General features: G+C 36.6%; 2 protein-coding genes across 2 annotated transcripts in view; one reads left to right on the top strand and one right to left on the bottom strand.

The window, feature by feature from the left end:
• The first annotated feature begins 341 nt into the window (after positions 1-341).
• LOC113230125 lies at positions 342-2438 on the top strand. Its single transcript, XM_026463902.1, has 4 exons — positions 342-411; positions 960-1530; positions 1611-1726; positions 2203-2438. Exons 1-4 carry the CDS (start codon positions 384-386, stop codon positions 2337-2339), a joined length of 852 nt encoding a protein of 283 aa, XP_026319687.1. The 5' UTR covers positions 342-383; the 3' UTR covers positions 2340-2438.
• A 1997-nt stretch (positions 2439-4435) lies between these two features.
• The window catches only part of LOC113230012, a 12899-nt gene continuing 4736 nt past the window's right edge, over positions 4436-12598 (bottom strand). Inside the window, exons 2-4 of the mRNA XM_026463733.1 lie at positions 8884-9017; positions 7257-7439; positions 4436-5301 (exon numbers count right to left, since the gene is read on the bottom strand). Of these exons, the coding sequence (XP_026319518.1) occupies positions 5180-5301; positions 7257-7439; positions 8884-9017 (439 nt within the window). The 3' untranslated portion in view covers positions 4436-5179. The remainder of the gene's footprint in view (positions 5302-7256; positions 7440-8883; positions 9018-12598) is intronic.

Here is a 12598-nt window from a genome sequence, read left to right as displayed (position 1 = left end):
GTCCGTAGTTTTTCTTATTTAGTACGAAATGTCTGCAATGCAGCCTCAGCTCGGAAATGAAAGAATATAATATATTTAAGTGAAAGCTGGCCTTCTCAGAATCCGACTCATCACAACGAATGAAATGCAGCTTCTTGTTTTGTGTTCTTGTGAAATACATATTTTTTGTGAATACGTAAATATTAAATAACAAAACAGTTTTACGTAAGCTAGCAGTTCCTACTGCTAAGTTCCTATGTTTAATAGGATTAATAATTGTTCCAATGCGATAACGTAAAATTAAAAACTAAATTGCCATATAATTCGCTACAATAACATTAAACAAACGGCAATCGCCGTGATGTGATTTTCTTTCACGGAACCATTTTGCTTTACTTTACACAATGTTGAAAATCACGGTATTTTTTACCGGTAAGCTCGATTTTACTGTTTTCTTTTTCTTTATTTTTATATACTACTACTTAATATTACTACTTATAATTACTATTCCATTCGCAAAATAGGTGCACGACGTCGAGTTGCGGAAATCTGCTCGTTGCACCACACCAAATGTTATTATTATAAACTAAAATATCCGAAATTGAGCATTTTATGTAATTTAGTAGCAGTAGAGCTCCTTGTGAAAGAGTTCTTCCAGGAAAGTACTGCCACCTTATCTATTTCTGCCGCCAAGCATTACTGCGTTCCAGTTTTGAAGGGTAAGGGTACTGGTGAAATTACAGGCACATCAGACTTGTCAAGCTATGGGGCGCTTCGATTCAGGGGCTCAGTGGCAGTGCCTCTCAGATGTTTGTGTTTTGTAGCTTTGAGTGGCACTACAACTGTAATGGACAGGCATGTCGCTTACCATCAGGCGCACGACTTGTTCGTCCCGTCACTTGGTATTATATTAAAAATTTAGATTTAGATAGTATTTATATTGAAAACTTGACTATTAAGATACCATTCACACATTGCAGTGGCCATATTAACAGATGTTTTAGTAAGCCATGTCAACACAGTGCCGATGACAGGATTAGATATTCAAAATTTGTTACAATCGTTACAAAAACAAATGCGAAAAGATCAACAGTCCCAGCAAAGAAATCCAAGCCTCTACAACGAAGATCACGACTCTTCATTATCCTCTGGTCGCTTCGGTTCGCTTAAGAAGGAGGACTTAGATTCAATCGTACCTCTAGAAACTATTGACGATAAGTACCGGAACAATAAAGACGATAGTCGTAATGCCGCCCGAGTGGAGCGTCTAGCACGACAAGTTCTAGAACAGGTGCTTCAGGAGAGAAATGAACAAAATAGAGCCGAGAGCCGGTCAAAAAAACGAATCGAAGTTAACAACTTACTATACTACAACAAAGACGATAACAGCAACAGTGATGAATATGATAACACCGACAGCGACTCCACTGAGAGCGATGACAACAAGGAAGATTTAAATATAGGCTCCTTAAGCGATTACTCCAAAGTATACGTGGTACTTAATTCAGAAGCAATTAAAAAGAGTAAGAATGTGAATTTGTTGAATGATTTGTAAGTTTTTTGTGACCATTTTATTTTGTGTATTACATAGAAGTTAATGTATGAACTTACATTGCTGTTTTTGCATGAAGGTTATCGAGTCTGTTGTTTGCGCGTCCATCCCGTGCTAGAGGCGCTAGGAGACGAAATAGTAATAAAGGATTTCAGAATGAGGTTATTCGAAGAGTGAACCGTGAGTCAGCCGAGGGTAAGTAAGGGAAAGAAGAGGATGAGTGTAGGGATGCGCGACGTTGAACGATACTAATACTAATCATTCGAATGCGCAAATCAATCGCTTAAGTCGAACCCTAATTCTTCGAATTTACTACTGTAAATTCGACTCGAGTCGAATGATTAGCGATACCGAATGCCCTTGCCATTCGGTCGGGTGCACGAGTCAAATGATTATTATGTCGGAACTATTCGGAACGCCACCAGATCATTCAGCATGTCCATATCAAAACATCTCAGTAACCGTCACATTTACCATATTTTATGTCAGAGAGGGCTAGGCAGAAATTCTCTATGGAATCTATGGATTTATCAATCCATACTAACAACTAATGATCATTTGGATCACTCGAATACAAAAATTAGTAGGTTATTAATATGTCATTGAATGTCAGGATTAGTAATTTTCTAACGAGTCGAATATCGAAATCATTCGCAATCACGCATCGCTAGATGAAAGACCCAGACGGCCCCAGTCTCATGGAGGAGCTGGACATGGCGGACGTGGCGGACGCGGTGGCGGCAGTAACTCGCGCACTGCCATACCATACATGAAACAGCACGGAGACATCTACGAGAGAGACGATTAAGGTTCTTTATTTTAATAACAACAATAAAAACAGTGTAAAACATAGGGTTTTCAATTTATCACACTCTGTTCCGTCATTCCCTCATCATCGAATACGAAGCATTATGCCAAATAAGCAGTAAGCATGTATAGGCAAGTATTTGGATCGCCGTTTGTTTGTTATATAGTAATAAAACTGCAATATACTTTCTTTGATATATTTTATATTTTACTAATGCATTTTCTTTCTATACATATTTTTTTATGAGTATATCACAGTCATCACTTTAGTTAGTGCGTAATATAATTTTATAGGTAAGTATGTCAGAATTGCATAATAATTAAGTGTGAGAACAATATCGACAACTACTGCGATAAACTCGACCAATTGAGATAAATAATTTATCATTGCCTAGGTGTCATAGTGCGCTATCTAATAATGTGAAGGTACTACACCTCAATGATATCTATTGTTCTATATAAAATACAAGGTGTCTCAAATATGTTACGTCGAAATGACCTAAACAGTGACTTGACTATTTATTTGTTACCAACGTCTATTTTCCTTTATTTCACATCTAATATTTTATAAAACTATTTATAATACTTCCCGATTTCTACTTTCAGCCTAAATTTTGTCAATTTTGAGATGAAATAGTCATTTCAGATCAATATTAAAAATATATTGAACAAATTAAGTGACATTTGTTTTAACTTAAATTTAAGATAGAATATATACCGATATACAATATTGTTTTCTATAAAAATACTGTTTTCTAAGTTATGTGCAGTCCACAGTTGTGTTAAATGCAAAGTGAAGCATAAACTAGTTACTTTGGGTTCTTACATAAGAGGCATTGATTATACAATAATATATTAGTGCGTTATGTGGATTGTATGTCCAAAACTACCTTGTATGTCACTAGATTAGACGTTAAGCTGTACTTTTGACGTAGAACGCTAAATATTACTATATCATAATATTAAAACAAAAACTATTATTGAAGCAAATGTACTTGGTACACATAATTTATAAAAACATTTTGAAAAAACTATTAACTTTATAGATGATAGACGATTTCAATGTGCAAGAAGTAAAATTTTTGGGAGTGCCACAAGGGCATGTAACCTTTATGGGTACAACAAGGGTAAGACTGAAACCATTATACCTAAAAATAAAATGAGATATTTCCAGAGTTATATACTTTAGAAACTTAGTACTGTATATCATGTACTGGTTTTAAACGGATACTTTTTTAATATCGTTGCTTATGCATCTTATGATGACGGTAAGTAAATGCCCTGTCAAAAGCGCGTCCAGCTTGACACTTAAGGATTTTAATCCAATTTTATTATGCTTGCGATAAAGTCCAAAGTGGCAAGTTTGATATGCTCATATACGATTAACGTCGGAGCTGTAGCGCCAGTGCATAAAATAACAGTATACCTTCTTATTGTGGTTTATGATAAATTATATATATATTGCAAAACATCTATGCCTGTAAAGGCGTAACACAATCCAAAGCTAAAAATCTATAATTACCCGTTAAAATCCTAATTCTTATTAGATATTAAATATAAGTATTATATTGAGTCTAATCCCGGGAACACTTTCCTTTTTTATAAAGACGATATCTAATAATTTTACAATAATATTGAAGTTACTAATTATTCATATAATAATGATCTTATCGATTCATATCTATTTATTAATAATCTATTACGATAAATATATTTTTGGGAAATACAATAATTGACTAGAATACAGATGTTCAAAATTTTACAATTATTCTTTGAACGTTTTTGACTAGGCCATTACAAATGGTTAAGATATCTAAAAATAATAATAACAAATACTTCAAAACTATGCAAATAATTAAAACTAAATTGGTACAAAAGTAACAGTAGAGTATCTAGCAGGAACTTTAAGAAAGACTAGCATTGGAAGACTGGGTAATGAAATCAGTGTCTCAATGATAAATTGTCATGAAGTGTGTTATATTTAGAGAGACAATAAATATAACACATTTATGCCAATGTACACACATCATAAAAAAATTATGACTAACAATTTTTAAAAATGTTTTTACCATTTTGAAAAAGTGATCAATATTTTGGGTGAAATTCTTATAGCAATTTTTTATGCTTAATAATAAAATACTATATTCAGTAGGTACGGATGACAATTTATTCTTATATGTAGACTTTTCTCATACTGAAACATATGATATCTCGAAAATAATACGTCCATAAGTAAATATTTCTCAAAGGATCTAAATTTTATTAAAATTTTGCGACTATTTTTAAGTTCTATATTTGGCAAACGTGTGTAAGTTGAAATTGTAAGAATAGCTAGTGGAACTACATGAGTGGAGAAATTCAAAAAGGACTCGTGCCGAAAATAATGAAACATCTACGATTCATTAAAAATCTACTTAATCGCAATTGATCCCATTCCAGGCAATTCACAATGTGTAAGTTCATCATATTATTATTTAAAATTTATATTGTTAATTATTAACGTTAAGTATACTCATTATTTTGACATAGTTTTAATTGATCTACCATGACCATGTCTTAATATTATACATATTTACGGCAATTAAACGCTCATCTTCATCCGAATTCACTAAGTTGTTTGAACAACTAATTAAACAATTTAATGGACCCTTTCATTTTCTACTCTGTACATACACGCACCACTTCTCTGTCCGCTAATTTTAAAACGTATCTTGTACACACTGAACACTTTGAAGCAGTTTGAGTGTAGAGCCAATGCCATTCACAGACTAGGTTTTATTTGTGGGTTGGGGTTAATGCCTAGCTGGAGCGACGAGCCGCCGCCGGCGAGGCCCGTCACCCTCAGAGGTAGTTTGGCCGTGACATACAACACAGCACGCCCATGCTCTTGTACAGCGACCCTCTCCTCTTATTTCGCCACAGGCCGTTCATCGCATCTTCGCCTTTCAGAGCGACGCTGCTCTCTGAAACAATATATACAAAGCTAAAACATTATACAACGGAAACATTTGCAATTATAAAGTGGTGTAGGTAGGTAGTAATTATCCCATTAGTGTCCTAATAAAATGGGTTTGAATGGGTTTCCAATGAAAATGAATGAATTTAATTAACATTTTATTTAAGATATTTGGGGCGTTTCAATTTGAAATCTACTTTGAAGTTTACCATGAGCTTTTCGGTGAGGGAGAACATCGTGATGAAACCTGCACGTCGAAGAAGGTTCATAACCTTCGGAAGACGTGTGAAGTCCACAACCCGCATTGGGCCAGCGCGCTGGCGTGGTGAACAATGACCCAAATCCTCGTACACCGAGGAGACCCGTGCAATGGGGCGTATAAGTGGGTTGGTGATATGCTGATGGTAACAACATAATGGTCCTTCTTGGGGTATTTCAAGCGAAGACAGCCGCAGAAATGGGATCCTGGAGTGGTTAAATAGGTACAGGCAAACAGGTAGCATTTTTCCCGCACTTCGCTGCAGAGTGTTCTTAATGTCAATGAGAGTACGTATACATGTCACATAACGTGTAACGAAAAAAAGACCTGTGCCCACTGCAGGGCAGGACTAGATATGAGCGCCGATAATAGGCCAACCATATTTGTATAACGGTGTTCGTTTTACAAAATTTTTGGAGTCGCCATTTTAGGCGATTATCACACTGCACCGCGCCCCGCGACGGAGCGCGGAGCTGCGTTTTTTAACGTTATACTGAAATACCTCGGTGCGCGCGGTTTTGCCGCGCCCCCGCGCGGCGAACCGCAGATGGCACACTGCGCTCCGCATTATCGCGCAGATTTTTAAGCTTATGCACATGTTCAGTTTTCTACAATAGATATCGACGTCGATAAATTTATATTTGCTATTGAAAATCGACCAAATTTATCTTCATATTTTCTTAAATCAAAAAATGAAGTTGAAATTATCCATTTATCGATCTGGTTCGTAAGAAGGAATGTATTCAATATCTTCGGTGTCTTTTTATTTGAGTAAATAAAAACTAAATAGACAGCATAACTGCAGCGTCCTGAATGAGTTGCGTATTATTACCATTCTTGTGAAAGAAGCATCTCGGCTACATATACAATCACTACGGCGATCAACTGCGAAGCGAGTACTTTAAGTGACGCGGTACCGCTAGACCGCTGCCCCCGCGCAGATTAAACCGCGCGTTGGCGTAGATCTGCGTCTCCGCCACCGCGTGCGTGATTCCGTGTCCAGTGCGTTAGCGGTGCAGTGTGTTCATTGACTTACTACCCATACACACACTATACGGAAGCGTGCGCCTGCGTACGATCGGAGCACCTGATCGAACTGAACTGAACGGCGCCGGCGCACAGTAGGCCCAAATTGATAATTCTTGGACATAGATATATACTTGTGGAGTATCGAGCTAATTTTTTTTATATGATAGACAATAACAGTCTTAACAACTTTTATTCTTGTATAATTTCTTGAAACGTTGATAGTTTCGGAGAAAAAAAATATTTTTTTTGTATGGAGAAATATACATATTATATTTTTATCTCAAAATATATGAAAATGTAATGTGCGTGGTTTACTTACAATACAGTTCCAATCACTTTCTATATAGAAAAAAATCAGTCTGCATGTTCTTGCGGCTTTGTAAGTAAAGGTGCGGCAAAGTTGCTAACTCGTTTATGTACTTTTTTAACAAAATGCATGAGCTAAGACTAAGAAGAAAAAAAAGAACAAAAGTAGTTAGGAATATTATTATCTACCATATAAAAAAAATTAGCTCGATACTCATACAAGTTACTCCTATGGTTAAGAATTATCAATTTGGGCCCACTGTGCGGCGCGCCGATTGCATTTGTCGGCGTCGACGGCGCGTTGATGCGGCGCTTAAATCTAATTGGGACATGTAATGGACTGACGATAATGATTATTAAATACCCACCTAAATGATTGAGATTCTCGTGTTGAGGTAGAAACTCTTGAATGTCATTGACTATCCTTGTGATCTCCTGCGTGTCTTTGGCAATGCTGCACAGCTCTTCCTGGTTGAAGTCTGGCGTGATTTGCTTACAAAGCAAGATTTGACTAATCACATTTCCGAAATTTGACGGGCCCGCACGGTTCTCTGCAACAAATCTTCTTTGTTTATTATTCAGACTCAATTCGCACCTGCGGCCACTCGGTGCGGTGTTACGGTTAGCCAGGAAAAGGCTACGTGGTTTCAGTTACCCGGGTTACCGTCTGGCAAGCTCAAATTGGAAGCAATTTTAAAGCTAAGGGTAAATGTTAATGATTCTGTATACACTCTTCTAATTTAATGAACAAAGAGTCGAGGGTTTACAGCTGACTGCATTATACAGACGCTACATTCACATTCATTTCGTACCGCCACCTGCAATACCCACTGCGTTTAAATTGGACCGTCTACAGCTTGAATTAGACGATTGCCAATTACAATTGTTACTTGTACAGGAGTTTATATTCAGACATTCATTTAGGACAAAAGCTTGTGAAAAAACGTTACCGAAATGTTATACCACACGTTTCTATCAGAAATTAACGTGTTTACTTACGTAATAAATAAGTTAATTTGGGCGGTACTTGAACCTAAATGAGTTTGAGGGTTAATAAAGTGAATTAAAATGAATATTTTAGGATTCTTACATAATATAGGTACTAACTCGTATTCTTTGTGGGGTCTGTAGAACCAGGATGAAATATTAACCAGGTATACCAAGTAGAGCTCGTTTGTGGCTGCCTTTGTATTAACACTCTGAAAACCCTATTCATAACTCTATTGTGATTTTGGTAATAGGCTATTGATGAAATTTTGAATTGATTTTCCTAAGTTATTAAATAATAAAGCTATAAGCTACTACATAAGTAATTTGATAAAGGAATATACTGCCCTGCTAATTGTAAATGCAGCACTTGCAAAATAGCGGTTTGGAGAAAAACGCGACAAACATATTTTTAGATACGTAGATATATTTCAGTTGCTTAGATATCTTTAAAGCACACACTTTTTAAACGCACACACTCATAGCCTAAACCGTGTGAAACCGTGTATTGCGGGTGTCATGAACGCACACATAGACAGCAACAAACTATACCCAAACTCACGAGAGAAATAAACGTAGGCTATACAAATATTTCTCCCGGTCCGAGAATCGAGCTCGGGACCTCTGCGTTTCAGTCCAGCATGGTAACCGTTCGCCTACGGAGGCAGCTATTATTTAATATCTTAATCTAAAAATTTTTTGTTAATCGCTCTCCTGCAATATTTTCCAAATGTACGTTAGACGTTTTACATTTCCAGTGTCGATATAGATAATTCAGGTTTTTTTTCAAATGCGGTAGCACCCCCTGGACAGCATCAACGCCCCACAATTGCTTCCGAGAACCCTACTTCCTCTAGGGCTCTTCAGCGCCCACTTCTGGGCGGACCACTTTGGGAAACTATGATATAAATCCTTCTTCAGTACCGAGAAATTGCGGAATCTGAATGGGGTGGGTACCAAAATTTTTTTTAAATGCTGCTAGAAAAAATAATATAGGTGTAATATTACCGTAGTACGAGGTCATGTCCATGGGGACAAGCTGGACGAGCCGATGGCACTTGGCGAGCTCGCGCAATAGCAGCTGGGCCATGAAGTAGAGCAGCACCAGTTGCGGCTGTTCCGTGCCGCCTTCACTCGTCGACCTGAACCGAACAATCTATTCGTATTTCTATTCATTAGACATTTGTTAACTAGGATTACTTTATTACAAAACAATATTCCCACTTTAACTTTAGAAACTTTAGATCAAGTGTAGACGTTGTCGTCAGTTAGGTTTCAATGTGGAAGTTTGTTTCGAGTTCTATGCGTAGAACTCGAAACAGTCAAAAAGTCTGTGAGACCAGAGTAACCATAATGTTGTGGTTTTTTCCGTGTAAACATTAAGTGTTAAAAGTGTTTGCAAGAAGTATAAATCTTGCAGACACATAGCCACAGATAATAATAATAATAACGCACACACTCAACATAGCCTAGCACTATGGAAACCCTGTGTCGCGGGTGCCATGGACACACACACAGACAACAACAAATTACACCCATACTTACGAGAGAAGTAAATGTAGGCCATACAAATATTTCCCCCGGCCTGGCGCACGAACCTGGGACCTCTACGTGGCAGTCAGGCATGGTAACCGTTCCGCCACCGAGGCAGATGTAGCCAAGGACATAATTTTCACTACGCTTCGCATTATCAGCAAATAAAGAAACCAACGACTAGGGTAATTGCCAAAGTGCAGATTGATAAGTTTTCCTTTGTGGCATGTCATTTTATCAGCTAACAAAAGCGTAGCTCAAATTATTTGAATTTTTTTTGAGAGTAAATTTAATTTTAGAGTGAACAATTCTAATAATTGTAATGAAACTTATTTTTTAAATTTTTAACGACTTTTTTGCCACACCATCTGTGAGAAAACTATGAAAGTTTTTCTTCACTCAGCCGATAAACACATTTAAACCTTTAAAGCAGGGGTTCCCAAACTTATTTTGTCTACTGCCCATTTTGAGAATAAATTCTTTTTTAGCGCCCCCATTTCTTCACCTACTTAAAAACCACTATAACTTCAAATTAAATTAATTATTGTGAGCTATGTTAGTGGAGATTAAACATTCATTCTAAACGAGACTTTTACTATAACCCGCAAGAGTTAACTTGAGACCTGGGCGTAGTAGGTAGTACACAACGGCGCTCAGGTCTCAAGTTAACTCTTACGGGCTACACCTGCCAATGAGAATGATTATTGAAACGCAACTTTATAGTATTCAGACAGAGTATCTTTTATTCAAAATAAAACAAACATAATCGATTCTAGTATAAAAATTAATGTGAAGGATGATTCTGATGCTGTTTAATAAGTTTGTTGATAACAGGTTCCAATTTATTCAAGAACAGCCACAAGACATCACGTTCGGTAACGTGCAAACGATTTCTCTTTTTAGTAAGCAGCGTTGTCACAGCACTAAAACTACATTCACACAAATATGACGATGGGAATGCTGTCAAGAATCGTTGAACGTATGGCCACAATCCAGGGTACAATTGCGGGATCGGTTTTGTAGCCAAAATTCTTGGTAGCCATTTCTGAACTTGATTTTTATTTCCTCGTTCGTTGTCAATTCTATAAGTTATTCTTCCAGCTGAGGTGATATTGCTGTGTTGACATTTGAAAACGCATCCAACACCCAGACTGGTATTTCCAAGTTCAAAATATCCTGGTATCGTTCGGTGAAGTCAATGTGGAGGTTTTCCAAATGTTGGCAGTAGACAAACAAGTGGTCGTTACTGCAGGATACTGATAAATTCGGAAAATTGAGAAACTCACGTCTGCCCACATTCTTTTTGTGTAGAAGCAGTTTAGCTGCGAAAGCAGCAACGACATTTTTTGTTTTAATTAAATTTATGTCATCGCCTTGCAGTTGGAGATTCATGTCTTTGAGGAATTTATACAGGGCTGTCATGTAAGCTATATCATTCTTTGATGTAATGAGCTTGTCACGCAATTCTGTATCTTTAGTTTCCAAGAACTCTATCACAGAGTCAAATAGGTTGTAAAATCGAGTCAGACAATTGCCTCTTGATAGCCAACGAACTTCAGTATGAAAGAACAAACGGTTGAAATCTTCGTCATTAGTAACACAAAGCTGATGAAATTATCTATCATTCAAAAAGCTGTTACGGATTTTATGACTGCTTTGATGACATATTGCAGTGATTGAAATAGTCGTTCACTTAAATTTCTAGCAACCAAATGTAGTCTATGAATAACGCATTGTACAGCAAGGACTTCCGGAATTTTATTTTTTAAGTACGCTATAAAGCCTTTATGGCACCCTATCATAGCCGGAGCGCCATCCGTAGCAACTGATATAATATTTTTCAAGGGAATCTCTTTCTCACCACAAAACTTTTCCAATGTATTGAATATGGTTTCGCCTTTTGTACCGGTCTCTAAATTTCTAGCAAACAATAGTTCTTCACATATTTTCTCATCCTTAATAAACCTCACGTAAGACAGCAACAATGCTTCATTAGTTGGTAAAGTGGACTCATCGAGCTGAATTAACTACTGAGAATTGACTAGTCCTCAGATGAGCGACAATGATTCTTCAATGTTTTCAGCCATTTGATCAATTCGTTTTTGCACAGAATTATTACTCAAAGGAATTTTTCGGATAATATCTGCGGCCGGTTTATGAAGCGCAGTAGTTATTACTTCCTTTATTGCTGGCAAAATTGACTCTTCTCCTATGTTGTGTGGTTTGCCTTTTTGAGCAATTAACAAAAATATATTGTACGAAGCTCGAAGTCCGTCGTCATCTTGCATAGCAGCCGCTGAAAAGAGTTTTGCTACACTTGGCTGAGTATTGTGCTTCTTCTCTAGGTGTTGAAAATATGCTACATTCTTGTCTTTCTTATCTGGATGCGTTTTATTCAAATGATCTTGCAGTCTTGAAGGCTTCATTGCTTCATTCGAAAATATTTTTAGACATAGAAGGCACAAAGGCGACGATGGGTTTGTGGGTTTTGTTTTGAGAAATACGTAAGTAAGTGTTGAATATTAAGTACTGTTTATCTATTACGCGCGAAACAGCAAATGAAAATAAAATTAATATTATGTTGTTTACAAAGGATTGCATAAGCAGCACGCACCGACAGGATTAAGACAAACATGCATAAACTCGTTTATCTCATTCGACGCTCAATCGTACTCAACAAGTAATAACAAGTATTCTATGAACCAGCCAATTGATACAGGAATGCACAAATCGGGTTATTTAATAAAAACTTGTTAAAATATGATTGCCCGCGGTCCATTATCTACGAAAATTACCTATCCAGGAATACTAATAACTATTTAAATGCGAAACTGTGTCTGTTGCCTTTTTATTTCTTTGTTTGTGTCTACTTTTATTTCGAAACGGAGCGACCGATTGACATGATTTTTATTTTATTGATTCAATAAAACAGGACAGAAATATCGAATCGAGTTAGCTTGAGCAATCTCTTAATTAATATTAGTTAATGTTCACAAGTTGTAGTCGAGAGTCGAGAGCTCAGTCGGTGTCTAAGAGTCTTCCTAGATGAAATTACAAATATCTTTTCTTTTCTTTTCTTTTCTTTTCTTTTCTTTTCTTTTCTTTTCTTTTCTTTTCTTTTCTTTTCTTTTCTTTTCTTTTCTTTTCTTTTCTTTTCTTTTCTTTTCTTTTCTTTTCTTTTCTTTTCTTT

This window comes from Hyposmocoma kahamanoa, unplaced genomic scaffold (assembly GCF_003589595.1).
Source record: "Hyposmocoma kahamanoa isolate Upper Pololo Valley unplaced genomic scaffold, ASM358959v1 63, whole genome shotgun sequence".
Taxonomy (NCBI): domain Eukaryota; kingdom Metazoa; phylum Arthropoda; class Insecta; order Lepidoptera; family Cosmopterigidae; genus Hyposmocoma; species Hyposmocoma kahamanoa.
Note: the sequence above shows the minus strand (reverse complement) of the source record. Positions and strands in the feature narration are given on the sequence as shown.